Genomic DNA, 27,775 nt, shown 5'->3' with positions numbered 1-27,775 from the left:
CTGTTGGAAGACTCTAAATCATCATAATCATCACCATTATTATTGTTACAGTCTCTGGAGTCTTTGTCCCTGGCGGACTCTCGTCTAAAGGCGGACACAGCCTACGTCATCAACGCCCTTGGCAGCAACACCTCACTCATCACCATCGACCTCAGGTACACACACCTGTTCCTGGGGATGTGGATGCATTTAGTGGAATTTGTATTAACCGTTGTAGAGTACTTAACAACATATGCTTTGAAAAACTTTTAGGGTTTTAGATGCATCCACCTTGAAGCATTTGTTTTATTCATTGATAGTGAGTGAGTGAGTTTATTTTTACGTCACTTTTAGCAATGTTCCAGCAATATCATGGCGGGGTACACCGGAAATGGGCTTCACACGTTGTACCCATGTGGGGAATCGAACCCGGGTCTTCGGCATGACTAGAGAACACTTTAACCACGAAGCTACCCTGACGCCCCTTGATATTGTTAAGATCTGTAATAAAAATGTATAGATAGCCTCTAAATATATGAGCTGCAATGCTGTTGATGTAATCCTGACACTTACCCCAATAGTGAAGTGTCGCTATGATGTGTGATAACATGAAACTATACATGAAACCATGGATTAGATCACCAACCACAACATGCTTCATTTGTCAGTTGAATTAACAATTACCGCTTGTATATCATGTAAGAACGAGAGTGCTATGTGTATGGATGTAGTGAAGTGCACAGGATTATTAACTAAATCTATTATACCATGAGACTGAAGGTTGATGGTGTACAAGGACGTTCAGGGTGCAGATTGGAGAAGCTTGTAGAAGTGACATTTTCTTGGTGTGCTGAAGGTTCATGGTAGTCCTTCACCTGCATGCGTTGATGTTATTCTGTTTCAGTGGAAATATAATGGGGGACATCGGGGCGAGGATGTTGGCGAAGGCCCTGCAGATCAACACCAAACTCCGCACCATCCTCTGGGACAAGAACGGTACCACAGCTCAGGGATTTGAAGACATTGCTGAAGCTCTGGAGAAGTAAGTGTCTGAGGGAGTGAGTGGGTGAGTATGGTTTTACGCCGCTTTTAGCAATATTCCAGGAATATCATGACGGAGGACACCAGAAATGGGCTTCACACATTTTACCCATGTGGGGAATTGAACCCAGGTCTTCGGTGTGATGAGCTAACGCTTAACCACTAGGCTACCCCAACGCCCCAGTTGTCTGAGATACAAGGAAATAGGTCATCAATAGTGGCCCAATAGAGTGTGCTCTGTGCAAGGCCTGAGTTTGAATGATTTTATGGGTTACTGTTTTCTGACAAGTAAAGAGATAAGTCAAGGCCTTCAATGTCAATCCCCTAAGTTAATAATCACACATAGTTTCAAATTTTAAAACAAAGATAACCTGACCGATGAAGTTCACTATGTCTTCTAGGATCCCAAAATGCTACACCGGAGGCTAAAATGTCAATTATGACATAAGGTAGCCATAATTCGGAATGTTGAAATGAAACACTTATGTAATTAATTGTCCTGTTATGTATTTGATACTTCGTAACCCAGATAGAATTTGGTATCTTTTGTCCAACACTTCATTTACTTCACCTCTCTAAAAGTTCCAGGACTGACTTCTATCTTCACTTCCAGGAACTTCTCATTACACAAGATGCCGTTCCCTGTGAACGATGCCTCTGTCACCATGAAGACGCAGCCCGAGAAGACAGAGACTGCTTTGCAGAAAGTGAGTCTGTAGCCTGGGCCTAGATTTTCAAAGCTCTCTTATCGCTAAGATAGTCAGTCGTAAGTTAATGTTAATGTATGGCACTTACGACTATCTTATCGCTAAGAGAGCTTCGGAAAATCTAGGCCCTGTACTCTTGTAATGTGAAATCAAGCTATGTTTCAGCAAAATGACATAAAACATTGGTGTTTGTTGACAGGTTGCCAAAGATGATAAAGTAATAATTACCTCATTATGGACTAACCGTGAGGCAGAATTGTACCAAAATGTTATCTGGTGTAATGATCTTAGATTTCAGATGCATAATCATTGTGATCACTGTGTATGATCTTGTAGAGTGTGTAATTAGTCTGGACTGGAACATGGGATTACTCCTAATGTGATTGTTTCCAGATTGAGTCCCTGCTCCAGAGGAACCACAGCCCCGAGGAAGTGTGCATCGGACCAGCTGTACCGCCTGCAGCAGGGCTTCCTCATCAGCTCCACACAGCAGGTAGGGCTGGGGTCTTGTCTCATCTCACTAGTTTGGTGATGCTATACTTGATACTTGACACCTGTGTAGATCTGGAACCTTGAGCTTGTACAACCTCACTAGTTCGGTGATATTATACTAGGTACTTGACACTTGTGTAGGGCTGTAGGACTAGAAATATGTTGTCCTCAAATCATACATATTTCAATAGAGAAGTCATACAATACTAAAAACTTGATTCCATATTCCATCAAACTGTAAGTTAAATAAGAGCATCTTGCGAGCTAACATATATTATGTTTCGGAAGAGCTTTTCAAAATATGTTATCAAACCATTTAACTTTTTGACTTGTATGAATGGGAGAAAAGAATGTATTCATTTTCAAAGCCTGCTTTTCCATGATACAAGAAAATGAATAAAATAGAGTTTTGTACATTGACAAAGAATTTTAGAATATATATGTTAATCAAGCATTACAAAGAGTCGTCAGTATGCACTGTTGCCACTGCAGATGGTCGACAGACTGGTCGTCCAAGTTCAGGACACTGTGAACGCCCTCAGCTACAGCCCCAGTGAACACTTCAAGGAAGACATTGAACTGGCAGGACGTGTAGTCAAGGATGCTGACAACTCAAAACAGGTGCAGTACAGGCTGCTTGACAGTAAGACTAAAACATGGTCGACTCGTCCACTCTGGACTGACACTCCAGAGTTGTATTGATAGTTTATTTCGGTGTTCCATTAACTGGAGATCCATGCAGATATGGGTTAGAACTTGTGATCAGTGACCCATACTTGTTGTAAGAGGTGACTAACAGGATTGGGTGGTCATGTCTACTGACTTGGTTGACACATGTCATCGTAACAGTTGTGGAGATTGATGCTCATGATGTTAATCAACAGATTGTCTGGTCCAGGCTTGATTATTGACAGACCCCCATCATACAGCAGGAAACTTACTGAGTTTGGCGTAATCAGGGGTGGAAATAACCCATTGCCCGACGTCCGAGTCCAGTGTTTTTTTCTGTCGGGCAAGCAAATTTGTATATCACACTGTACCGGTGTCCAGTTCACTTTCCAATGTTAATAATGATATTTATTTAAGAAATCAACAAGAAAACGTCCGGTATAGTGGAAATATATTTTTCCTTATCCTGACTCATGCTCTTTTGCTTGTCTTCTTCTTCTTGCGAACTTAGTGGAAACACTTGTATCTCCCTAATTGAAGCTCCCTTCAATGTAAAATCACTAATTAGTACTCACCACGAGTTACCCCCTTTCCACAAGCGCGGGAAACGAGGGCGCCACCTTCACCCATGTGCCTCACTCTCTCCTTCTTCGCCCAGTGAGCTGGACTTGAGAGCGTTTGTGTCTCCCGACACTATATCCTTTGATTTATATTTAGTTAGTTACCTCGTATAGACATCTATAGAGGTTTAGCTAGTATCCTTCAACCATTATATATTGATATTTAGTCGCTTTTCTACAGTTTATTCACGGACTGCGGTTTGTTTCAGTGGATTACGTTGATGAAAATTTTGTACTATTGCAGATTACGGTTTTATTCTGCTGCTGATCCGCTTTTAATATGCCTTAGTTGTACTCGCGCCATGTTCATTTTATTCACATTGCAGTTGCGGTACTAATTTATCCAATTCTACCTTTTATTAATATTTACTTTGGCGCTTTGAGACGCTGCAGCAGATAGGTCGCGCGATGCAGAGTCTAGTATGACTGATACACCTGAACCCCTCGCCAGTCTACTGCTGTTGGTCGACCCCTCCCCCCGTGGTGTTCCGCTAGAGTGGTGGAGAGGCGCGGGACGAAGTCCGCCATCTCCAAGAAGCGTCCTGCTTCCCCAGACATCCCATCGTCGCAGCCGTAGACTAGAGGTTTTCTACTACATCTCTACAGCCGGATTTGGGCCTGTATGATGATCAGCCGATCATCATACCTGATGTACATCAAAAGAATGACCGATGTCGGCAACAGTGATGTCAGCGCAGATCAGCATGCAGCCTGATGTACCAACGCTGATATTCGATGATCTTCCTGAGGGTCCCATCGCTACCAACACTCAACGCAGACGTCGCACACCGAGGGCAGCGTTGACATCTGAGGGGAAATCAACGAAGTCTACTAGGACTTTCTCAACCGAGATTGTTCCAGCCGCAGACCTGGACGTCTACGATGGTCAGCCGATCATCATCCCCGACATACGCCACAAGAAGCGACCGGTGACAGCTACAATGACATCAGCAGAGATCACCATGCAGCCTGATGCCTCTACACTGATGTCGGACGATATTCCTGTGGACCCCTCCATTAACACCGCAGATAAGGCACCGACGACCTCGTCGCAGTCCATCCCTGAGGACCTGATGCGCAAATTATGACCATGATGGAGGATCGCTACAGACTGCAGAAGCAGGGACCGAGCCTTCGCTGAAGGCTCCAACGTAGACAGCACCCCAGAGGCACCCCCGCCAACGAAAGCAACCAGGACGATGTCACCTTCGCTGAAGGAAGTCACGGACCACCTTGACGAGGGACCTAGATGTACAGCCTTCGCGAAGGCCTTCGCGAAGGCGGAATAGATCATCACCTTCTTCGGTTTCATCCCTAGATGTGGACTCGGACCATCAGACATCACGGAAGCCTTCGCGAAGGTCATATCGTCGTTCCCCCGGACCGGACGCAGAGGAAGCTTCGCGAACGCATTCGCGAAGGACACCTGAATCCAGATCATCATCATCTAGAAGGACATCGAGGGACTACACAAGAGCTTCGCGAAGCTATCAACGTTCTCCTCACAAGTCTCCGAGAAAATCAACCCATAGACAAGTTGATCATCAATATCAACAATAAGAACTACAATCGTAAATTGGTTCAGTTGAATCCATGACGAGACGTATGTTCTTGGCCTAAATAGATCTAGAACGATCAATGAGACACTTATCACCAGACTTCGTAACACGACTTCTGAAGATAAGATGATCCACTCGGCCCTACTTATGCAGAACCAGCAAGTCCCAGGCCGCCTCCGCAAAGGAGCTAGAGCCTCACCAGCTACAAGGGACATCGCGGAGGAGTAGCGCTTCGCCGACCCCGCATCCTGTTAAACACAGAGGCCGTTCGCGAAGCAAGCGTTCATATATATATATATATATATACTAATCGGGGTTTGACTCGATACCTTCGCGAAGGTCGCGAAGGCTAAGTGGCTCCAAGTCTACTTCACCCAGAAGGGATACTTCGAGAGCTTCGCGAAGTCTCCAGAGTTCACCGAGGAAGTCTCCTCCAAGGTCTCCATATACTAGCCACTCGTCATATATAGCTACTCGTCAGTCCGTTCAAGACATCGCATAAGTTGTCTATCAACTGTATGCCAGATGCCATCTATAAGCCTACGCGAAGACAATTGCACAGGCTATTTACAACACAGAACATCGCTGTATTAATTAGTCAACGACGTTTCATAGATCTTCACAGAAATCAACTGTTCCGTATAGATGGCTAGAATATGCAATCCCGACGACGACGATACGATTATCTACATGCGACCATTACGCATATCTGCAGACAATTCAATATTGAAATTGAACAGCAGCCTTGTTACAGCCAGTATAACTCATAATCGCCAACTTTTCTGAGAAGAAATATGTACAACAAGTTCAGCTTTAATTCTACAATTATGACGATACATTCATGTATACAGTCTACAAGCTGACAACTTGCAAGGTTATTGTACCTTTATATAAGGAAGTCGGAATTAGATTCAAACTGAAGTTACTTTCACGACAGCCAGGAAAATAACCTACCCAGCATTAATATTACAGAGCGAGGTATTTCGCTACCGGTTTCAAGGCGTGCTACCATTAACCCTCTCAAACACGTGGTCACTCGGGTAACTTCGAAGCTACGGTGAAGACCGACGATTATGCTAATATCAACGACGGCAAGATTTTATACAAGGTTTTTCCTACTACACCGTGACATCACAGCTGGTATTCTACAGAATCAAAATGCCTTGTTCTGATTGGACCGCTGATGGACAACGCACCCACGCAGAGGTCGATCTTAATTCACAGTTCAAGACTTACGCCACAAGTGACAACTATATATCAGTGAACGAAAGCAAGCCTCCTTACAGTCCAGTTAACCTGAACCTTCATGATTGGGCTGCTTTCTTCAGGTTAGAGGCCTCCCTGTCAAGTTAGGACGAGAGCACGGCAGTCAGGCTTAATTTACATAAAGTTCAACGAGGACAGACACACCTGGTTGTGCACCTACATCGCCAAGAACCTCGCAGCTTAATTACCTAGACGACGGGATACAAGTTGATCTAAACCCACAGCGCCTCAGACTACAGTTGAATTTAATCATCAAGCTACTAACACAACTGGATGGTTAGTAAACCTACTTAACCTTCTGATTGGAGAATTAAAACGGAAATTTCACGCCCAACTTGGGGATCTGAATATAGTACTCCAACACCTCACAAGTGAGGTTTATGAACACGCTTGGATAACATACTTGGGCTCCATGATAACGATGATTCTATCACGATGGCCAGCAAGAGCACTGTAAATTTATCTCCACCGAACCAAACAGGAAGGGAAAATGCAACAGATTATTTCCTCTATCTTCAACTTAGGCAGAATGAAGTCTCACGCACTATATCTCCGCTTGGATCAGAACTGTCATACTATGTGCATACAAGACGGATGGACCCAATCCGACCCTCCATGAGCTTTAATACTCATGATATTAGAACGTTAACTTCTACAATTGATTTACACAAATGTTTTTTTGAATAATGGAGGGTTTATTTCTGGAGATCCGATATGGTGGTTGCCAACCATTATCTGAGAGATATCACCACCGAGGACGTCTCAGGTATCCACCAATTGATCCCATGGTCCTCGCAGACAACAATTGACAGTTCTCTCGAGAAGATAAGTCAATCTTACAGATTTCTACTTATCTTATAACAGTACTAAATAGCTACATGCTATATATAATTTGCATAAGTTCCTTTTATCATCACAATACTATGATTATTACATCATACAATATATAAGTTAACAACTCTACAGAGTTTGTTATTATATATTTACCTGAAGTTAATCATATCTTAAGAGTAGTACTATGGTAACATGATAATGCATTAGCTAACAAACTCTACAGAGTTTTTGGCTATTATATACGTAGCTTAAGTTATTTATATCTTAAGCATAGTACTATACTCATATTATAAAAATATATGAGCTATCAAACTCTACGGAGTTTTGCTATTATATAGGTAGCTTAAACTTATTCATATCTTAAGCTTAGTAATACGTTTATATCATATAAGTATATTAGCTAACAAACTCTAAAGAGTTTTTTGCTATTTGGCTTAAGTGTCATCATATTCTAAGCAATATGGTTATATTATAACATGTATTAGCTAACAAACTCTACAGAGTTTTGCTATTATATATGTAACTTAAGCTTATTCATATCTTAAGCACAATACTATGTTATATCATATAGGTATATTAGCTATCAAAACTCTAAAAGAGGTTTTTGCTATTATATATTTGGCTTAAGTTTCATCATATTTTAAGCTTTATGGTTACATTATAACATGTATTAGCTAACAAACTCTACAGAGTTTTTTGCTATTATATATGTAACTTAAGCTTATTCATATCTTAAGCACAGTACTATGTTTATATCATATAGGTATATTAGCTATCAAAACTCTAAAAGAGGTTTTTGCTATTATATATTTGGCTTAAGTTTCATCATATTTTAAGCTTTATGGTTACATTATAACATGTATTAGCTAACAAACTCTACGGAGTTTTTGCTATTATATATGTAGCTTAAGGTTTCCTTCATAAGCTCAATACTAGGTTTATATCATATAAGTATTTTATCTAACAAACTCTAAAGAGTTTTTTGGCTATTATACAATTAGCTTAAGTTTCATCATATCTTAAGCAGTATGGTTACATTATAAAATGTATTACCTAACAAAACTCGACGGAGTTTTGCTATTATATATATAGCTTAAGTTTAATCATATCTTAAGCTCAGTACTATGTTTATAACATAAAAGTATATTAGTTAATAAACTCTAAGGAGTTTTTTACTATATACATTTAGCTTAAGTCTAAATTTATCTTAAGCTTAGTACTATAGTTACATTATAAATCTATTAGCTAACAAACTCTAAAGAGTTTTGCTATTATATAATTAGCTTAAGTTTAATCATATCTTAAGCTTAGTACTAGGTTTATATCTTAAAGTATTTTAGCTAACAAACTCTAAGGAGTTTATACTAGCATATTAACAAATTTAAGTCTATCAGTCTTAAGCATTGTATTAATGTTATATATACTTTATCATAATAAGTACATTGTAATAACCTTTATATGGCAGCTGATAAGTTAGCAGCAGGAATTCATCAGTTCAGTGCCTTTATGAAGTTCCCATAGGGTTATTACAATCATCACAGATCAAATCACTAATTATTAAAATCCAAAGTATTCTATTACTCCCACCTCCGTTCCGTGAGGATTCTACAAGTTAAAAAGAGCATGAGTCAGGATAAGGAAAAATATGTAATTTTAGAGTAAAATTGATATTTTATACTTATCCTGACTCATGAGGTCAGCCCTCCCATCCTCCCCACATAACACTTTGGATTTCCCTGTAAATTCAAATGTTGGGCTCAGTATATGAGGAGAGAGTGAGGCACATGGGTGAAGGTGGCACCCTCGTTTCCCGAGCTTGTGGAAAGGGGGTAACTCATGGTGAGTACTAATTAGTGATTTTACATTGAAGGGAGCTTCAATTAGGGAGATACAAGTGTTTCCACTAAGTTCGCAAGAAGAAGAAGACAAGCAAAAGAGCATGAGTCAGGATAAGTATAAAATATCAATTTTACTCTAAAAATTACATTATTAGGGCAAGTGATTTTACATGTGCCACTGAACCGGAGTACACTAGCAATTTTAAAGTTATTTCCACCCCTTGAATGCAACACATTTCCTTACTTGGTAATGGATTTCCATGAAGATGCAAGAATCCAGGATGTTTTTGAAGAGATAACTTAAAATAATTTTGTGCCCTTGTCTGGGCCATGTTTGCTTGGATTTATATTTCTGATACTTTTTAAGGTGAGTGCTGCATGAATAACACTGCAATACTTTCTACAAAAGTAACACAAATCAATAACTTTGGCCACTCCTCTTCTGTTTAGCTGTTGCCAAGGTTACAGAACATAGCGATCAAGTCCCAGGATCCTGATAACCCGGTGGAGTTGAAGCTGCAAGAGATCGCCAACAACCTGCGGCGTGAGATGGAGAACCAGATGAAGGTAGAGTTGTCTCCCTTCCTATGCCAGACTAAATACCAGTACAATCTTACTGAAGATGTTCATTGAAGCATTGTAAAACATTCCTCACTCACTCAGGGAAAAAAGCCAACCAAATTAATTTTATGTTTATTATGACCTTTTTCATCTTCATGAAATGACTTGGGTTTATTTCTTCAGAAAACAATGGTGGCTATGCTGGAATGTACCACAACACACTGTTCAGCTGCCATGGATGATGAGGTAAGAAGAAAGATATATGGAAGCACTGAAACTTGGACAAAGATTTTCATTTCTGAAATGAGACTCTAATTATTTTAAGCAATTGACTTGTTTTTGCAGACTTAATGGAGCTCATCATTGAATAATTGAACTATTTTGTGGACATTTTACAAGTTGCCATTGATCAAGTTCTTTCTCTTGTAGCTACCCGTGAAGGTCCGGGTTCGAATGAACCTTCAGTAACCCATGCTTGTCGTAAGAGGCGGTTAGGCTCACTGGCTTGCTTGACAGCTCATGCTGTTGATCACTGGATTGTCTGGTCCAAACTCGATTATTTACAGGCCGACGCCAAATAGCTGGAATATTGCTGAGTGCGACGTAAAACTAAACTCACTCACTCATTCTCTTGTAGTTGTGATAGATTTCATCATTGATATATATTTTGACACTTTCTTGTCATTCTTGAGTTGTATCCATCATTAAGTGGTTTATTTACTTTTTTGATTTTATATACATCTCTTTATTGAGTTGTGTGTCTATTTTTCAGGGTTTCAAGTCATCATTGAAAGAGACCTGTGAAGAAAAGAGTAATCTCCCTCGAGACTTCACCAAATCGGTATTAGATGGTGTTGGCACCGACATCTTCAACAAACTCAGGTGATTTACCTTCCCCAGTAGAACTCTCCTTGTAGTGGAGGTAGATACATTGTCAGTCTCGTTAAACTCTGATCTGTTACTCCGGATTCTCTACCTTCAGTTGTAACAATATCAAAAAATTCCACACACAGTGGCTTCAGGTGAACTTTCAGAACACAATATGTGATTCCTGTTGGGCAGTTTGGAATAAACAAATTTCCAAAGCTGTGATGCTTTGGAATAGTTATATGTTGGTGCATCTAGGCACCCTGACACCATAAGAAAATAGTTATAGTTTTACGAAGAGTTTTTGTATGTATTCTTTTGTTCACATCAAAATTTGAAAAAATGAGGACAGAGTTGATAAGGAAATGAAGCAGAATCATTTATGAAAGCTGACATTTGACAGCCTCATGAACCAGGATCGTCAGATACAAACTCTTGTAGGATCGGAGTAAAGGATTTGACTTTAATGGACACTGTATTCAGCTCCTTCAGCTAACAGCTACTGCACACTTCAATAGTACAGGCCTGGCACTGGGGCTGACTTGGCGTTGATGCACTTACTTGTCACTTGTCACTTGGTAATATTGCTCTCATTAGTAGACAGTTTGAGGTCCATGCTGGCTGTTCCAAGTTGTCATATTGGGTAAATATTGATCAGGTCCTTGTTCCACAAAGCGATCGTAGCCTACGACTGTCGTAAGTCCATGTTAAAGTATGGGAGTTACGATCGTCTAAGGGTTACGATCGCTTTGAGGAACAGGGCCCTGAGCAGCATGCATCCATCCTGAAGGAACTCCCCCAAACATCTGCCTCTACTAAATATTTGAACCCACACAGGCACTTTTGCATGCATCCCTCTATACATTTTCAATGATCGTGAACGCGAAATGTCAAATATGAAACCCATGTCACCTCACCTCAAAGGATCTGCTATATGTTACTGATATTGTAGAGTGGTTTTCTTCCAGGAATATTGAAAGGTGAGATTGTGTTTCCAGATCCCCCCAAAGTTGCTGTTTTATTTGCATTTTCTGACAGCTTTCTTTGTTCATGTGACAGTTGAAGTCATCTTCACCTCCATGCCGTGATGTCTTCATTGAAGCTACCATGACCTCTCTCACTATAGCGATATGGCTGAAATATTGCCGATCTGACGTTAAATATTAACTCACTCACTCACTCTCTCATATAGCATCGTGTTCATAGATCATTGACAATACTTCACTATACTGGGGCATTATGTTCCTCTATCACTGGGAATACACATGGCTGCTGTGTGGTGTAGTGCTGGTGCATGGCTGGTTTCAATCAGCCAGTGATATGATGCTGTATATAAACCATGGAAGTCACACAAGTCATGCTCCTTGCATGAACATTTCAAATCCTGTCGATGCCTGACAGTGTTGCATAATGCCGCACTCAGGATTATTCCAGCTATATGGCGTCCGTCTGTAAATAATCGAGTTAAGATAATCCGGCGATCAACAGCATGAGCATTAATGGTGTTCCCGATTAATTGAAATAATCAAAAATTGGTCGCAGTGGCTATTGACGACCAAGCAACCAATCACATTTTCTCATAATCGAAGTTGTCAGGACCTGAAAACATGTTTAATCTTCGAAAATTCACTAACACTTACTGAAAGGTCATGACTAAATATTTCTCAAAGACTCCAAGAAGTTTATGTTTATGATATATTAGACGTAGCAAGGTGCATCATTTTACATTAAATGTGAAATTTGGAAATGCAATTGGCACATTTTCTAAATAAAACAAAAAACAACAAAGAACCATGTTTTACTTATCTGCATTAACAACCTGGATAGGAAAATCTGAAAAATGATGCTAACCAATGTTTTTCGATGATTGCTTTCGATCGATCTTGCAATTGGGATACGATGACATATATCAGCGTCGTGAGGGAAATAAAAAAAGAAGTTTAATCCATAAAAATATCTTGGACATCTATGTGAAACTTCTAAATGCCACTGAGGGGCGGTGGGGTAGCCTAGTGGTTAAAGCGTTGGCTCGTCACGCCGAAGACCCGGGTTCGAATCCCCACATGGGTAAGATGTGTAAAGCCCATTTCTGGTGTCCCCCGCCGTGATGTTGCTGGAATATTGCTAAAAGCGGCGTAAAGCCAAACTCAGTCAGTCAGTCTAAATGCCACTGAAAGACATATATCAACCAAGTCAGTGAGCCTGGCCACCCGATCCTGCTAGTCGCTTCTTATGACTAGCATAAGCTGCTGAACACCAATTCAACCCAGGTCTTCACGTGTCTTGTTGCAGTGTGGGGAGCCAGAGTTGTGTCCAGTGGTGTACACATTGTTGAGTGAGATGGGACGGTGGGGTGGCCTAGTGGTTAAAGCGTTCGTCATACTGAGACCCAGGTTCGAATCCCCACATGGGTACAATGTGTGAAGCCCATTTCTGGTGTCCACCACCGTGATGTTGCTGGAATATTACTAAAAGTTCTGTAAAACCAAAACTCAGTCAGTCAGTTGAGTGAGATACCTACTCCAAGTTTTCTGAGTGATCGATGTTCAGAGCATTTGCTGCATTGGTCAAACAGAGTACCACAATATTTTGAGGCCCTGTGAACTGTTATGGCCCATCTTGCACTTGTTGTCAATATTGCTTTTTTAGACAAAATTATCTGAGCGATCAATGTACAGAGCATCTGCTGGCATTCTTGTCACTGAAAACAGGTCGACACTTTCTTCAGTTGTTAAGAATAGTATTATAATGTCTTGAGGCCTTATATGCCCAAGTGGAGCATGCTGCAAAGTGAGAGACATTGCTGGACAGGCAATGTAATTTGAGAAAATAATGTCCATAGCACTTGCTGGCATCAATCTTATTGAATGGCTTGATTCAGTTTTAAAATAAATGTAGTTCTAGGATGTCTTATATGGCCCAAGTTGTTCATGTTGCAAAGGGAACATAGCTGATGAGTACTTACTGGCATCTGTGTCTCTGGGAGGAGGTTGAGGCTTGACTCAGTGGTTTACATCAGCAATCCACGTTAGTGGCCATATGTATCACCGGTGATAGAATGGAGTGTATACAAGCCATAGATTCATAGATTCATGTATTTTCTGCTTTCCTAGCGACACAGAGCTCCATTTTGATAGGATTTGTATTCTGTGATTCTCATTTGCGGAAATATTGATTGATCTGTGTACATACCTGTACATTAGATTACAGGTAGACACTATTGGTCCTTGTGATAATGAATTTGCTTAAATAAAAACAGCTATAATGATGAAAAGTTGGTGGATGAGGAACAAGTTTCTAACAGGCAATTGAGTTGTAGTTTGCCCTGTGAGTGGAGAACACAGTTTATACATATTGTGAATCTTAAAAAGAGATTAGATTGCCATATGATTTGAGTGTGCCTTCTAGTCTTGCAATGGACCAGAGCAAAATTAAAAAATCAAATGAAAATTATTTATTTTCAAAATTTATTTTTTCAACATGGGTGTTCCATTGTATGTTGTTTAGTAAAATATAAAGTTGCAACAAAACTCATACAGAATTAAGGTAATTATTAACTTTTTAATACTGATTGATCAAATACATTGTTTATAGGTTTTGATTGCTCCAAACATTTAAATGAATGATGTAATTAAGTATTGTACATGTTGCTGTACAAGTACTTAACATCTCTTTAACATTATGAACATGTTTGTTTTCCTCATAAACAGTGTTATTCCAATATATATAGAAGTAGTGAATTGCACAATTTCATATAAGACAAGGCAATGGCTAATTTCTTAGCAACATTCTTTAAACCACAAAATATAATGACTGGCTTGGATGTTTAAAAGACAGTACATATGCTCAAAATAATTAACACTGGCAATGGATAGTATGGAGGCTCATGGATTTAATTACAAAGTTACTTCCCCTGGCTGTCTAAAAGATACTGAGTTATTTCCCCTGGATCGCTCTCCCTCACCTCCATGACTCTGGCTGTGAAGCATGGGAATGGCCTTCACCTCTCTGCCAGTCTGGGCCTTGTTAAAAGCTATAGTCTGGCTTAGTCTTCAAGGAGTTACTATGAAGGTTAAAGACTATACTTGCTTAAATGTTAAGGAGTTGGTGTTAGGGATTTGACAATACTGAAGTCATTAGTTTAATTTCTAAAAGTGGAAGATACCATTAAGGCAGTTTCATTTATTTAAGCCAAATGCATCTAATCTTTTTCTTTCTTATGCTGGCAGATTTAGAATCATATTTAACAATTTTGAATGATTTTATTGTGCTACAAGCAGGAAGTATATTTTAGTTTTTAGACCTCGTCATTACTGACTTGAACAGAAATATCATGTCATTGTCACCCATTCAAAGTTATTAGTTGCAGATTTGCTTCAAGAGTTAGTGATTATTTATTTGCTCACATTTCTTGTATATAAGTTATGTTTTCCAGAATCAGCTTTGTTCATTGTTAAAGACAAGAAAAAACTGTTCATAAGAAAAATGATTTTGGTTTAAACTTATTTTATTGTCCAAAAGACAACGGGATTAGGCACAAGTGCACCACTTATGATCGCCTTCTCCCTATGGTTTCAATATGAAGTTTTGATAGTTATTGAAGAGAGTAATTAATTTGGGGGAATTAATTTGGTGTGCTGTTTGTCTAGTTGTTACCTAAACGGAGAGCCCAAATAATTATAATTCATATCACTTGATTTGGAAAAGTGAATTTGTTAAAAGAGCATTTTAAAGAGTTGTGGGTAACTTTGTAGGAATACAATATTGAGATGACAGGATTAAGAGGATTAATATTGATGATGTTGTTGTTGTTTACTCTGTGTAATGGTGTGGATGTTTGTTGTTCCAGTGAACTGAATCTTGCTGTGGCGGCACACATTTCTGACCAGGTCATTGAAGAGGTCATAGAAAATTTGTCCAAAAGCCACAAGACACTGGTAAGTATTCTCATGTTCATCTATAATGGTTCCAGTGACTAGAACATGTAGAACGCTGTGAGATGTTAGAAGTAGCCTCCATATAGTAGTCCAGCCATAGGTCCCCAATACCAGGCTTGTTGCAGCATCCTGAATATCTCAGCCATATTTCTCACCCTGGTGGAGGCAGCTTGGTGTTGGGATGCTGGATAGAATACGCCTCAAACATGTGGTTTTGTGTCTACCTGTGGTGTTAGGCAGGAAATAAGGTCTCTTATATATCAGTGAATTGTTGAATAGGGACCCCACTTCTCACAAGTGGCATCCCTTGGGGATTCGGGCCTAATTAGTTCCCAGTACCATTGTTTTGTACCCTGGTACGTTTCAATGTTACAGTGTGAAGCCCATTTCAGGTGTCCCCCGCCGTGATGTTGCTGGAATATTGCAACAGGCTCGCTGGCTTGGTTGACACATGTCATCGGTTCCCAATTGCGTAGATCGATGCTCATCATGTTGATCACTGGATTGTCTGGTCCAGACTCGATTATTTACAGACTGCCGCCATATAGCTGGAATATAGCGCGATGTCATCTTGTCCGAGCAGATCTTCCAAACTATACATGCTAGCTTCATCAAACTTGGTACACATATCAAGCATGATCCCTAGATGTGCCTTTTGGGGGGTAGATCCAGATATGAATTGTATTTTTTGCTGTTTCCATGGAAACACGACTTAGTGCCAAATATGTTTGATTATTTTGTCCAGAGCATATCTCTTAAAGTTTACATGCTAGGTTCACCAAACTTCACACACATGTTAATCATTACCCATTGATGTGCCTTTTGCTATTTTTAAAGTTTTTCAGAATTTAGTTTTTGCTGTTTCCATGGAAACACACGACTTAGGCTGTGACTATGAGGATGTCATCTTGTCCTGACAGATCTTCCAAACTATACATGCTAGCTTCATCAAACTTGGTACACATATCAAGCATGATCCCTAGATGTGCCTTTTGGGGTTTACATCCAGATATGAATTGTATTTTTTGCTGTTTCCATGGAAACATGACTTAGTGCCAAATGTGTTTGATTATTTTGTCCAGAGCATATCTCTTAAAGTTTACATGCTAGGTTCATGATAGGTACATGCAAAATGTATTTGATGGTGACCTGACCACATATAGGGATTGTTTACAGCCTTCATTAATGTAGCTGTAGGAATATGGCTGAGAGTAGTGTTGAAAGACAAAAAAAGAATATTTCCCTAGAAACGACTGCAGGCACAGGCTTATGCGTATAGACAGTATTTAGAAACATAATAGTGAAATTAAGCCTCTCTTAAAGACATTTGATAGTTCTGCTTGATTATTGTGTAATATTCTTTGATTGTTACAGACAAACCACCTGAATCTGAAACTCAGTGGAAGTTACAAGGAATCTCCCTCCAAGTCTACTGTCAAGACAGATACTGACAATGACAAAGATGAGAAAAGAACTTCAACCGTTGGGGTGAGTGCAAAAGAAGGACTGTTAAAATGTGTGGAATGTGGCATCGGTTAGTTTTAGACTGGTTTGTTTTGGAATGGTTTGTATTGAGAATTGTGATTGGTTTGGTTTTTACTTACAGTTAGAATTCTGTCTTCAGTACTTTTTTCAGGAACTGCATGTGGAATCTGATATTTTTTAATCTTCAAGCAAATAACATAGACATGATTTATATAATAGTGTTACTTCTTGAAGTCTTCTGAGAACGCTCATTCATTTGAACAGCTGCAGATGCTGGTTAGTTTGAAACGTTATGTCCAAGGGTCCTACCCTGCCGACGTGAAAAGCATCAAGGTGTACTCAAGTCCTAGGACCTTTGACATTAGCAGTGACTTTAATGGCGACAGATGACAACGGGACATTTTCATGACTTTCCTCACTTGCCAGGACATTCTTCTAAATCTTTATCAAGTTTGAAAATATCTTCAGGACATTTTGACTGACGGTCAGTAACTGTCCCATGAACTCATCTGAAGCCCTGTATTGGTCTTGAGTGGTAAAATTTTGTCTTCAGAAGTGTTGGTTTATTTGAATGGAATACACTCGCTCACAAAGATTGCATAGTACAGCTGTTTCTATGTGTTTTGAGTAACACCCACTAAAATGTAGAAAATATCAGAAAATTATTTTAGCTGAAGTCTCTGGGCTTTCAAAATTGGTCATACTTGGTGATACTGAGAACTAGAAACATAAGTTGTTGATCACTCTTTCTAATCCCAAGCAGGGTGGTGGGGTAGCCTAATGGTTAAAGCGTCCGCTCGTCACGCAGAAGACTTGGGTTCGATTCCCCACATGGGTAAAATGTGTGAAGCTCATTTCTGGTGATATTGCTGGAATGCTGCCGTGATATTGCTGGAATACTGCCGTGATATTGCTGGAGTATTGCTAAAAGCGGCAACAAACCATACTCACTGACTCACTCTAATCCCAATCCATATCATATCATGACTAATAATGTCATGCTTTCCTCAGTAATCAGACCTGACATTAACAGTGTGAAAACAATGTACTGAAGGCTGGCGTTGATATGTCTGGGGCTTATGTATTGTGTGGAGGCAGCCATTCTTCCATGCATACTGGAAGTGCCATTTAGTTTTGCAATTTTCTTACAAATTCTATGAAAGTTTCTGGGGTCATGACACAGAGACTGTGCAGAGTTGCATCCCTTTATACTTGCCAGGATCTTTTGATCAAGTGTTCACTCTGATTAAGACTCTTGTTCTCAGCACTATACCCATTCCACCAAGGTAATGAACAATGGTGTATGATATAGGCTTTTCGGTCACATCAGCTGACGGATGTTGTATGACAGAAATACAGGAAATGCCTTCTTCAGCACCAATCGCTCACTCACTTGAACGTTTTTGCTGTTTTGCAAACATTCCACACACAGTAGTTAAATGCTTTGAGCACCAGTTCAGCAGCTTGAGAATTGTTTTGAGGAGAGATAACCCTATGTGGTTGCCTTCTAGCTTTGTGTTGTAGTGTCTGTGCACGTCCACATTGGGTTTGGGTTTTTGCATGTGGATTTTTTAACTGGGCTTGACTCTTATCTTACGCTTTTGGTCTTGATTAACTATTTTCACCATGATTTCTTTCACACAATCAATAGTTCAGGTGTCAATGAAGAAGGGTTACCCGCATGCAACAATCAGATATTTTATTGTTCAGTACTTGTTAATTTGTTTTCATTTTTTTCATGTGACCAATCAAACAAAATTTACTTAGTAGAAGCAGTTCTTATTATTTGTTTAGTATAATGATTCAATTCAGTATAAATTGAATTAAAGAAATCACCTTCTTAAAAGAATTTAGACATTTTAGTATGCATATGTGATAATTTAGGTTTGAGTGATTTATAGAAAATTCTTATCTTTGGTTGGAGGGTAAGTTAAAAGAAATAGTTGTGGCATGTGAGATTTAGAAGTCTAGATTTAAGAAAATGTTTATGCAGCACGAACAGCATGGGTTATGTAGATTCTAGTCTCGAGCATGAAAACTATGAATTTATCCTTCTCTTTGAAATGCAAATGTTATGTTGCCTAAATTATAATCAAAGAATATATGCATAAAACATTTATAAAATGTGTTTTAATAATCTAATTTCATATACATATATTTCTTACATGTTTTCATGAGAATGATCTCTCATTTGTTTTAGAATTAAAATCTTGGACATAGTAGCACATGACCCACATTCAGACAGGGGCATAATGTTTTCAAGGTTAAGATGGTTAATCACTAAAAATATATATAGTATTTTGTATTCTTCCTGCATTTAACTTTGCTTATGCTCTTGATATAATGTCACGATACTGAGGAACACTTTGGAAATGACGAAAAAATATCATAAAAGTAAGAAATCTTTTTTTCAATTTCCTGTGCCCTTGTGGAAATCATTCCGAAATGTCCTATAATTGATGTACAGTTTATCACTTTAACATCAGTTTCCTTCTTTGCATGCAGGATAAGCTAGTTCACAGCACCTGTTAAAATGAATCAGAGATCATTCTCGAGTATATTCACTAGTAAATGCTTTTTAATTCTGACAAATGTATAATGCGTCACTGTGGCTTCTTCATCTGTCTGACCACCCTCCATGTTGTTCATGTATTCCCTGGCATGTTGTTTCAGCCGTGTTTATACACAGGGACAAACTACCTACACGTAAGTAGCTATGTATGCCGGGACAAGAACATTCGCAGGACAACTCCATCGTTAGGCCAAACATTTGTTGAACTTGTACATAAAATATTTTAACAGAAAAATACTTCTTGATTGGCGGGAAAAAATGCAATTCATCATTTTGTTTTTGTTTTCTCATCCACTAGAGTAGGAAGGGATTAAAATAATACCACCCTGTGTTTTGACATGAATAGTATGGAATACAAATGTTGAATTATTTATTAAAAAATCAGTGAAAAATTATTAATAATGTGTGCTTGTTTAGAAGCATATTTTCGGTGCCGTATGCTTTTAGTTTATCGGCCGGTCTGATTTATAATTGATTTTATTTTTCTCTGTCTCAGTAAAATTTGTCTGTTGTCTGTAAAGCAAAGACTTAAAAAAAGGTAGCCTAAATCACTGTGGAGACTCCATGTAGCTGTGTTCAAAATACCTGCCCAAAGTGGTTCTTAGCATCACTTGTGCATTTAGAGTTTATATTTGGTTATTAGACTGAAGTTTACTAGACTCTGGCTTTGTTCTTAAACATCGGGGCGGTGGGGTAGCCTAATGGTTAAAGCGTTGGCTCGTCACGCCGAAGACCCGGGTTCGAATCCCCACATGGGCACAATGTGTGAAGCCCATTTCTCGTGTCCCCCGCCGTGATGTTGCTGGAATATTGCTAAAAGCGGGGTAAATACCAAACTCAGTCAGTCAGTCTTAAACATCGCTAAAATTGCAGAGTGTAGCATTTGAATCTGTCAACCTCCTGAGTTATTACGTTATAACAGTGGGTTGCGACATGGACACATTCAACTTCCTGTTTACAGTAAAACACTGTAGTTGTTAGCATTATGTCGTCATGTTCGATTCTCAAGGTCCAATGTGTGGAGTCATTTTATGATAGTTCCCACTGTAATACAGTACTGACATAAAATCTTATATAATCACTAATCCCATAGGATCCAGGCTGGAATAGGTCCCAAACTGGCCATTGTTGGTCGTTAATTTTAGCCTCCTTCTGACCAAACTAACTGACAAATACTTTTTTTATGTCCAACAACAGTCAGTCGTGTGTTCCCCACGTGTGATTCACTGGTGCATTATGTCAGACTGACAAAGGAATTCTCGTCGACCACACCTATACTTTTGTCAGTTAGTATCACATTTCTGAACATGTCCAATAAGCGTGAAGGCCTCACGAATATGCCCTTAGAGGCAAAGTAGTTCCCACTTACTTCACATTTACTCGAGGGTTGGTTCTTGACATGACAATGTATTACACTCTATGGCCTAGTGATGTGTTTATTCAGGTGGATAATGTACATATGATAAGAACGTAGCATAAGTTTGACATACTCATTCTAACAAGCTTCACCACACTGAGCAAAACCCTGAATTTTTACAACACATTGTTTCCATTTGAACAGAGAGACACACGAGCAAACAAATCACTCCATGTATGTTCTGTGTCATACCGCTGGAACACGCTATCAGCCGTAAGATACAGTTGAACGTTTATCTGGACCAGGAAGTAGAGGAGAAAGTTTATCAGTTTCAAACTCAAATAAACTTTTTGACACTTATTTCAACTTGACAATGCTTGAAAAGTGCTCAGGTAGGATAGAGGGAGGTACTTCCTCGTGAATGTTCGTGTCCCATGTGTTGTGTCAGTCATAGGATATGGTCTGCAGCTTTCCCTGCTTCTACACTATTCAGGTCCATGTAAGTGGAGTCTCTTGTTCTATATTCCTTCTACTGCATATATATACTTGACATGTAGACTAGACGTATGTGTTATCTTGTTGTCATATAGATACATATATCCTTACATTGAGTTATATCCTGATTGTGTAAGATGTATATATTATCAGTTATGTATCACCACTGGGCCTGCATTATCAGGTGTTCCACGTGTAAGGTGTACCGGTAAGCTTTTGTTAGCTTTGTTATCCACGACAGCACTGATTGTGTTAAACTGATGTTTGTGTGATGTGTATACACTGTGGCTGTTTTGGACATTTTCAAGTTAGACCACATTGGTCTGTCAAGGTGATATTCTCATCTTGTGCAGGTTTGTGATATATGCAAGGTTATGGCTGTAACTTGATATTGGGTAGGGTTTCAAATATTTGCAAGATATTATTGTCACTGTTGATTTGGGTTGAGGTAAGTAAGTAAAGTTAGAGAATGTCACAGAGAGTGTTTCCTGCTGGTTCTGATCAGAGAATGTAGTTCCTGAATTGTGTTATGGGTTTTCTAAGCAGAACAAACCCCACTAATGTTGCCTTTTGTGATCAATGGATTTTTGGTGGCAGCCATGTGTGACCTGGCCGATCAAGTGTCATTCTGCCACACCCCTCTCCTGTCGTAAGATGTGAATAAGGAGATTGTATGGTCAGGTTTACTGACTTAGATGATGCATGTCATTGTATTAATTATGTATATAAATCATCATGATATGAGCTAAATGGATTGCTCATAATGTCCATCACTGGATTGTGTGGTTCATATTCCGTTATTTACAGACCTGTGAGTGGCATTTAGATGCTGGTATGATGAACAGAAATGATTTTTCATAGACATCATCTTTGATGCAATGGATGTGATGGTTCGGTGTAGATGCTTACACCAGTATCATCACTTGCTAGATAACCATGTTAGCATCTGCACCGAAATGTTGCATCTGTTGCAGTAAAGATGTTGTCTATCCATAAAAATCGTTCCTGTTTATTTGCAGACCACCAGCAAATAGTTTCAGAGCTGCTGCCTGTGGAAAATTTATGAATAACATTTTTACATTATAGCGAAACATGCCAAGTGTATGTCACAGTCTGTATGTCATTGTCTAGCTGCCGGTCTAGCTGTGTGTTAAATATTTAAGAAATACAGTTCGCTCTACCACCATGTATAGTGTAATAAAGCACACTTTCGCCCTGAACTATTATAGTTAAAGTACGAGGACGCTTGCGTCCGATTGCTTTAATGTTACAACAGTTAAGGGTGAAAGTGTGCTTTATTACACTATACATGGTAGTAGAGCGAACTGTATTTCTTTTCTAAGATGCCAAATTCAATACTTTCTAAGGATAATTACGATTAATCTGATTCTAAGGCAAAAAAACAAACGACGGTATCTGTGACCTAAATTAAGAATCCTCGCACAGGGCTAACTGGCGCGCTGTTCTATTGATGTGTCTGCCCCCCTACGTTAAGACGAACATTACCAGAAAAAAACAAATGATAAACAGTTTGATTTATTCTAATTATGTCTGTGATTAACGTAAACTATATGGGGCAATATGAACGTCGCATTTCTACTACCAACGTAAGTTTAGATCAGTACATCAAGATGAAGCTGAATAGTCAAGCAACATGCCACAATTGCATTGTGGGATTGTAAACATTGCGAACAATACCATGTCGCTGAAATCTTGTGAGTCGAATTGAGACATCAAAAAACATAAACGTAATGAATCCACTGCAAACCAATAAACGGGATGCAACGGAGTAGTCTACTGTAGGAGGCTGTACGAGGCAATGACAACTGACATGCACCGTGACGTCATTACATAGTGACATAATGCAAAAGTGTTCGATTACGAGGGGGCAGACTAGAATGTCGCAGTGACACCAATACATTGTGAGTAATGCAAAAAGTGCACATTATCGTCGGATAAAGTACTGTCGACACCTTTGATCTTTCAGCGAAGCATCTTAGAAATTCTAATCTTTGTTACATATTGCATTTATTATTATTAAGCTATTTAGTTAATTGGGGTATCAAGTAACTGGGAGTAAATTAGGCAATTAGATCTATAGCAACTCAAAGTTGCTTCCCTTAGTTGCTAGGATAAACATGCGCTCACACCCCATTGCGTCCCTGCTTATGATCTTAAGACTTTGGGGCGGTTGGGTAGTCTAGTGGTTAAAGCGTTGGCTCGACACGCCGAAGACCTGGGTTCGAATCCCCACATGGGTACAACGTGTGAAGCCCATTTCTGGTGTCACCCGCCGTGATGTTGCTGGAATATTGCTAAAAGCGGCGTAAAGCCAAACTCAGTCAGTCAGTCTTAAGACTTTGAATACCATACTGCATGCTTGTTTTCAAAAGTGACTCACAGGCATGTTAATCTATATCACATTAGATATTCAGTTCTCCCATAATAATCATAACAAGCTTATATCATAACACTCTTGATGAAAGTGGCATTAAACCAACTCAAACAAGAGCCCCTCAAGAAGTCAGTCAGAGTACTGACTAACTGTTCATTCTGATCCAGAAATAAGATACATGTTTACAAGCTTGATTTATCTAGGAATTATAAGAAAAGGGTTACTTGCATACTTTTTATATTTTTATTTCAGTTATTTTCAGCATCCTATGCCTTTATGTTTCATTCATCAATCAATGGCCGTTGTTGAAAAAATTGAATATGTCAAAGTTTATGTTTTAAAGATACACATGGTATCTCATATCAGTATGAATACATGTTTTAATGAATGCTGAATCTATTTTCAGGGGTCTCCGAAGTTAACAAGCAAGAGAAAAAGTTTATATGGCAGGAAGCTTCGGCCCCAGTCTGTCATAGGTAACAGGGTTCCTCCTTTACTCCGAGTATACTAACGCCTTCACTGAAACACCACTGGGGACTCGGGTTCCAATAGCTCCCTAGTAACCAGTGAATGGATCAGGTTGTCAGGCTGGTGACTTGGTGACACGTGTCATCACACCCTTGTGGCAGGGATTCTTACAGTAGCAATCATTGAATTGTCTGGTCCAGACTTGGTTATCTAAGGCAACAGAAATGTTGCTCGGTGCAGCGTTAATCAACAAACAAATATGTTTGAGTGCTAGTGTAGATAGACCTTGACTGGTAGATCATAGGTTTAGGTTGCTACTAAATACATAGGCACTTAGGGTGCTTACAAGCTTCCTTCTGCTGTTCTTGTCTATATCTATAATTTCATGTAAATTAAAACCCATTTATCTCAATTTTTTTTTTTTTTTAAATTCAACATTCACATATATATGTATATGTATACAATTTTCATGAATATCAAATTTGTAATGTGTAATCAAATATCACAATTATCCATTGACATAGTTGACATTTAGTTTAAACATATATATACATTTTTCTTCTGAGATATTTAGATTTTAAGATATATTCATAATTATTATAGTGTATAAGAAGACAATACATGTGATCAGACTGTGGATAAGATCAGAAAAAATGCTGGTGGCATGGGCGGATCCAGGAATTTGGAAAGGGGATGGTTCAGGGGGTTCAAACCCCCTGAACCCTCCATTGGCTACACCAACGCAAAAAAGATCTTCAATGTGGTCTTAAGTCATTTTCAAAAGGGGGGTGTTCCAACCCCCTGAACCCCTCCTCTGGATCCGCCAATGCTGGTGGAGTCCTGTTATTTTCTTTCATTCCTTTACTTTCTCACTCAATCACTCACTCACTCACTCACCCTATCTTCATTTCATACAGCGTCTTCTTTTCGTTCAACCTCCAATATGAAAGGTGGGTTTGTTACCATGTTGTTCCAACTAATTCACAGAGTGTATTACAACCAAATAGCATGCTTGTAGAAGAGGCATGCTTAGTCCCAGTATATGAATTACCTCCCTTGGTCACCGCAGCGCTTACCTCCCTTGATCAACATATACTCTCCTTTTTAGAGAAGACTTTTCATTATGATACCCTCAACTGGATAAGTTATGATTACTGTAAATGTTACTTTTATTTTAGATCACAGTAGAGCATTGGCTCAGTGATTTCCATACCAGACTTTTAGATTAAGTTGAATGAATATAAAATTGAGTCACAACTAGTGGCATTTCCGTAATTGAGAAATCAAGCAAATTCTACTTCCAGAATTGCAAGATTCAAGTGATTCTCCTGGCTTTAACTGTGTTATAATTAATGTACTTTTTCTTCATAATTTATCATAAAGACCTGTAGTTGCATCAGTTTTCCAAGTCAAAATGCATGTCCAGGATGACCAGAACTCCTGGCTTCCAATCACTGCAAGAACAATTGAATGACATCATCATTATGGTATAACAGTGGATTATCACCTTCACCTTTGGGTAGATGGCAACTCTGTTGCTGATATTTTAGGCCTTGTTAGAATATTAATAATTTCCACCCTTGTTATTGTTTCTTGCAGTTATAATATATTCATGATTATACATGGGTTTATGCATTCAGTTCATTGTGATTTTATTGACAAAGGTTATATATGTAAAAAAAAGTTTTAAAATATGCAAATACTGGAAACAAGTAATATGCCCCATGCTGACATTCCTGGCCTAGGGGGGCCGTGGGGTAGCCTAATGGTTAAAGCGTTGGCTCGTCATGCCGAAGACCCGGGTTCGAATCCCCACATGGGTACAATGTGTGAAGCCCATTTCTGGTGTCCCTCGCCATGATGTTGCTGGAATATTGCTAAAAGCGGCGTAAAACCAAACTCAGTCAGTCAGTTAGTCCTGGCCTAGGGATAACAGGCAGGCATGGGTTTTGTACAGTGATCATTAGGATTTGTGTATTTCCTGTTCAAGAAAGTTGGGTATATTTGCATGACTGTGCCAGTCCTAGATTGAGCAGTACCTGCCTGTTTCAGTATCCAGATTCACAGCATATAACCGGGATGATATAGAATAATGCCCTTCTTATATAGAGGAGTTATATATAGAGGAGTTATACCCTGTCTTGTCAAACTGCATGTTTATCTTATCAAGTAACCTAGTTCATATGCTAATGAGAGGCACAACACCTGAGTGGTATGTAATTACATCCTCTCATTTCCTCCTAGGGATATAAGTTACATTTACACCAGTTTTGATTGACCCCAAAGAACAGATAACCATTGGTCCTGGGTAATCAACCCTTAAAAAATGACAAACATTGGTCCCAGATAATTGACCTCTTAAGAAATTCATATTGATAGTCCCTGGCAAATCAACCCATAAAAATGGATAACAATAGTCCTGGATAATTGACACCTTAAAAACTCAATAATGATAATTACTGTATGATCAACCATTAAAAAATCCAAGATAACCCCCAAGTTCTCTACCTGTTTCTGATTACTGACCAGTTTTCAAACAAAAATTGGCCCATTGTCTGTTAGTGTTCAAAGTAGTCTAGAGGTCCAACAACACTGACAGGGTCATTATGTTTGATCTGCTGTAAACATGATGTATATTCCCCATTGGTAGCAGAGTATGCATAGGTTAGAACAACATGGATTCAAACACCTTGGGAAATAATGGTATTTGTGTGTGACGGTCATTAAGTCATTGTATGGTGTTCATTATTTAGGAGATAAACATCATGTGTTGGCCAGTTTCTGGGTGTTATTGCGTATTTGAAGCACGGGGAATTCATTTGGAACCAACGGCGTCAGATGTATTTTTCAAATGAAATATTCCAGTGCTTCAAATACTCAATAACACCCGGAAATTGGTCAACACATGATGTTTATCGACATTGTAAACCAAGAGGTCCACACACATTTTGTGTCTGCACTCATTGACCTCGAGTACGGGTACAGCAGTGAAATGTCATCAGCCGGCCGTTTCGGCTGTCTCCCATGGTAGCATCTGGAACTGCTTATTTGTGACGTCATTCGCACTTTACGTCACAATATGCACAGCTGACGACATAACAATACAGTGGTGTGAGCGATGTTTGTATGTATTAATATGCAGCGAATTTCCGGGAATCAAATACTATTTGATCACGTTTTTCAACCAATCAGATTAAAGAACACAGTGACTTTTGGTTTACAATTATAGTTAACTATTGCCAACAAAAGCAGAACTATCAGGTCCTTGTTGCACCACAGATGGTCTTACTTCACAAATGTGCTTCTTTGAGTGGCATTTTTAGAAGTTGGAGAATCAGATAAGGATAATCTTTACGGATGAACAGCTTCTTTATTTAGGAGATGTGATGTTTCGATACAGATTTTTGTATCGTGATATACCTGCTTGACACCAATGCAAGGATCTGTATCAACATGTTGCATCACCAGAATAAAGAAGTTGTTCATCTATAAAGTTTGTCCTTATTTTCACAATTTTTTACAATATCTTTTCTACAGCTGTGTAAAATAAATGATGACATTCACATGTATGTTTTTGATGAAATCTGTTCGTGATTGTGTTGCCATATGTGCTGTGTGTTAAGTTGGTCTCCC

At 39.1% G+C, this 27,775-nt stretch overlaps 1 protein-coding gene across 1 annotated transcript in view; it reads left to right on the top strand.

The window, feature by feature from the left end:
- Window positions 1–27,775, top strand: part of LOC124259349 (F-actin-uncapping protein LRRC16A-like) — a 106,399-nt gene that overhangs the window by 57,951 nt on the left and 20,673 nt on the right. Inside the window, 13 exon segments of the mRNA XM_046693472.1 lie at window positions 52–155; window positions 884–1,021; window positions 1,634–1,727; window positions 2,121–2,156; window positions 2,158–2,220; window positions 2,712–2,840; window positions 9,456–9,572; window positions 9,750–9,812; window positions 10,339–10,448; window positions 15,283–15,370; window positions 16,745–16,858; window positions 19,529–19,561; window positions 24,081–24,150. Coding sequence (XP_046549428.1) covers window positions 52–155; window positions 884–1,021; window positions 1,634–1,727; window positions 2,121–2,156; window positions 2,158–2,220; window positions 2,712–2,840; window positions 9,456–9,572; window positions 9,750–9,812; window positions 10,339–10,448; window positions 15,283–15,370; window positions 16,745–16,858; window positions 19,529–19,561; window positions 24,081–24,150 — 1,159 coding nt within the window.

Source organism: Haliotis rubra, unplaced genomic scaffold (assembly GCF_003918875.1).
Source record: "Haliotis rubra isolate DU_JTF1 unplaced genomic scaffold, ASM391887v1 Scf72, whole genome shotgun sequence".
NCBI classification, from domain to species: Eukaryota; Metazoa; Mollusca; class Gastropoda; order Lepetellida; family Haliotidae; genus Haliotis; species Haliotis rubra.
This window is presented reverse-complemented; position numbering and strand designations above follow the sequence as displayed.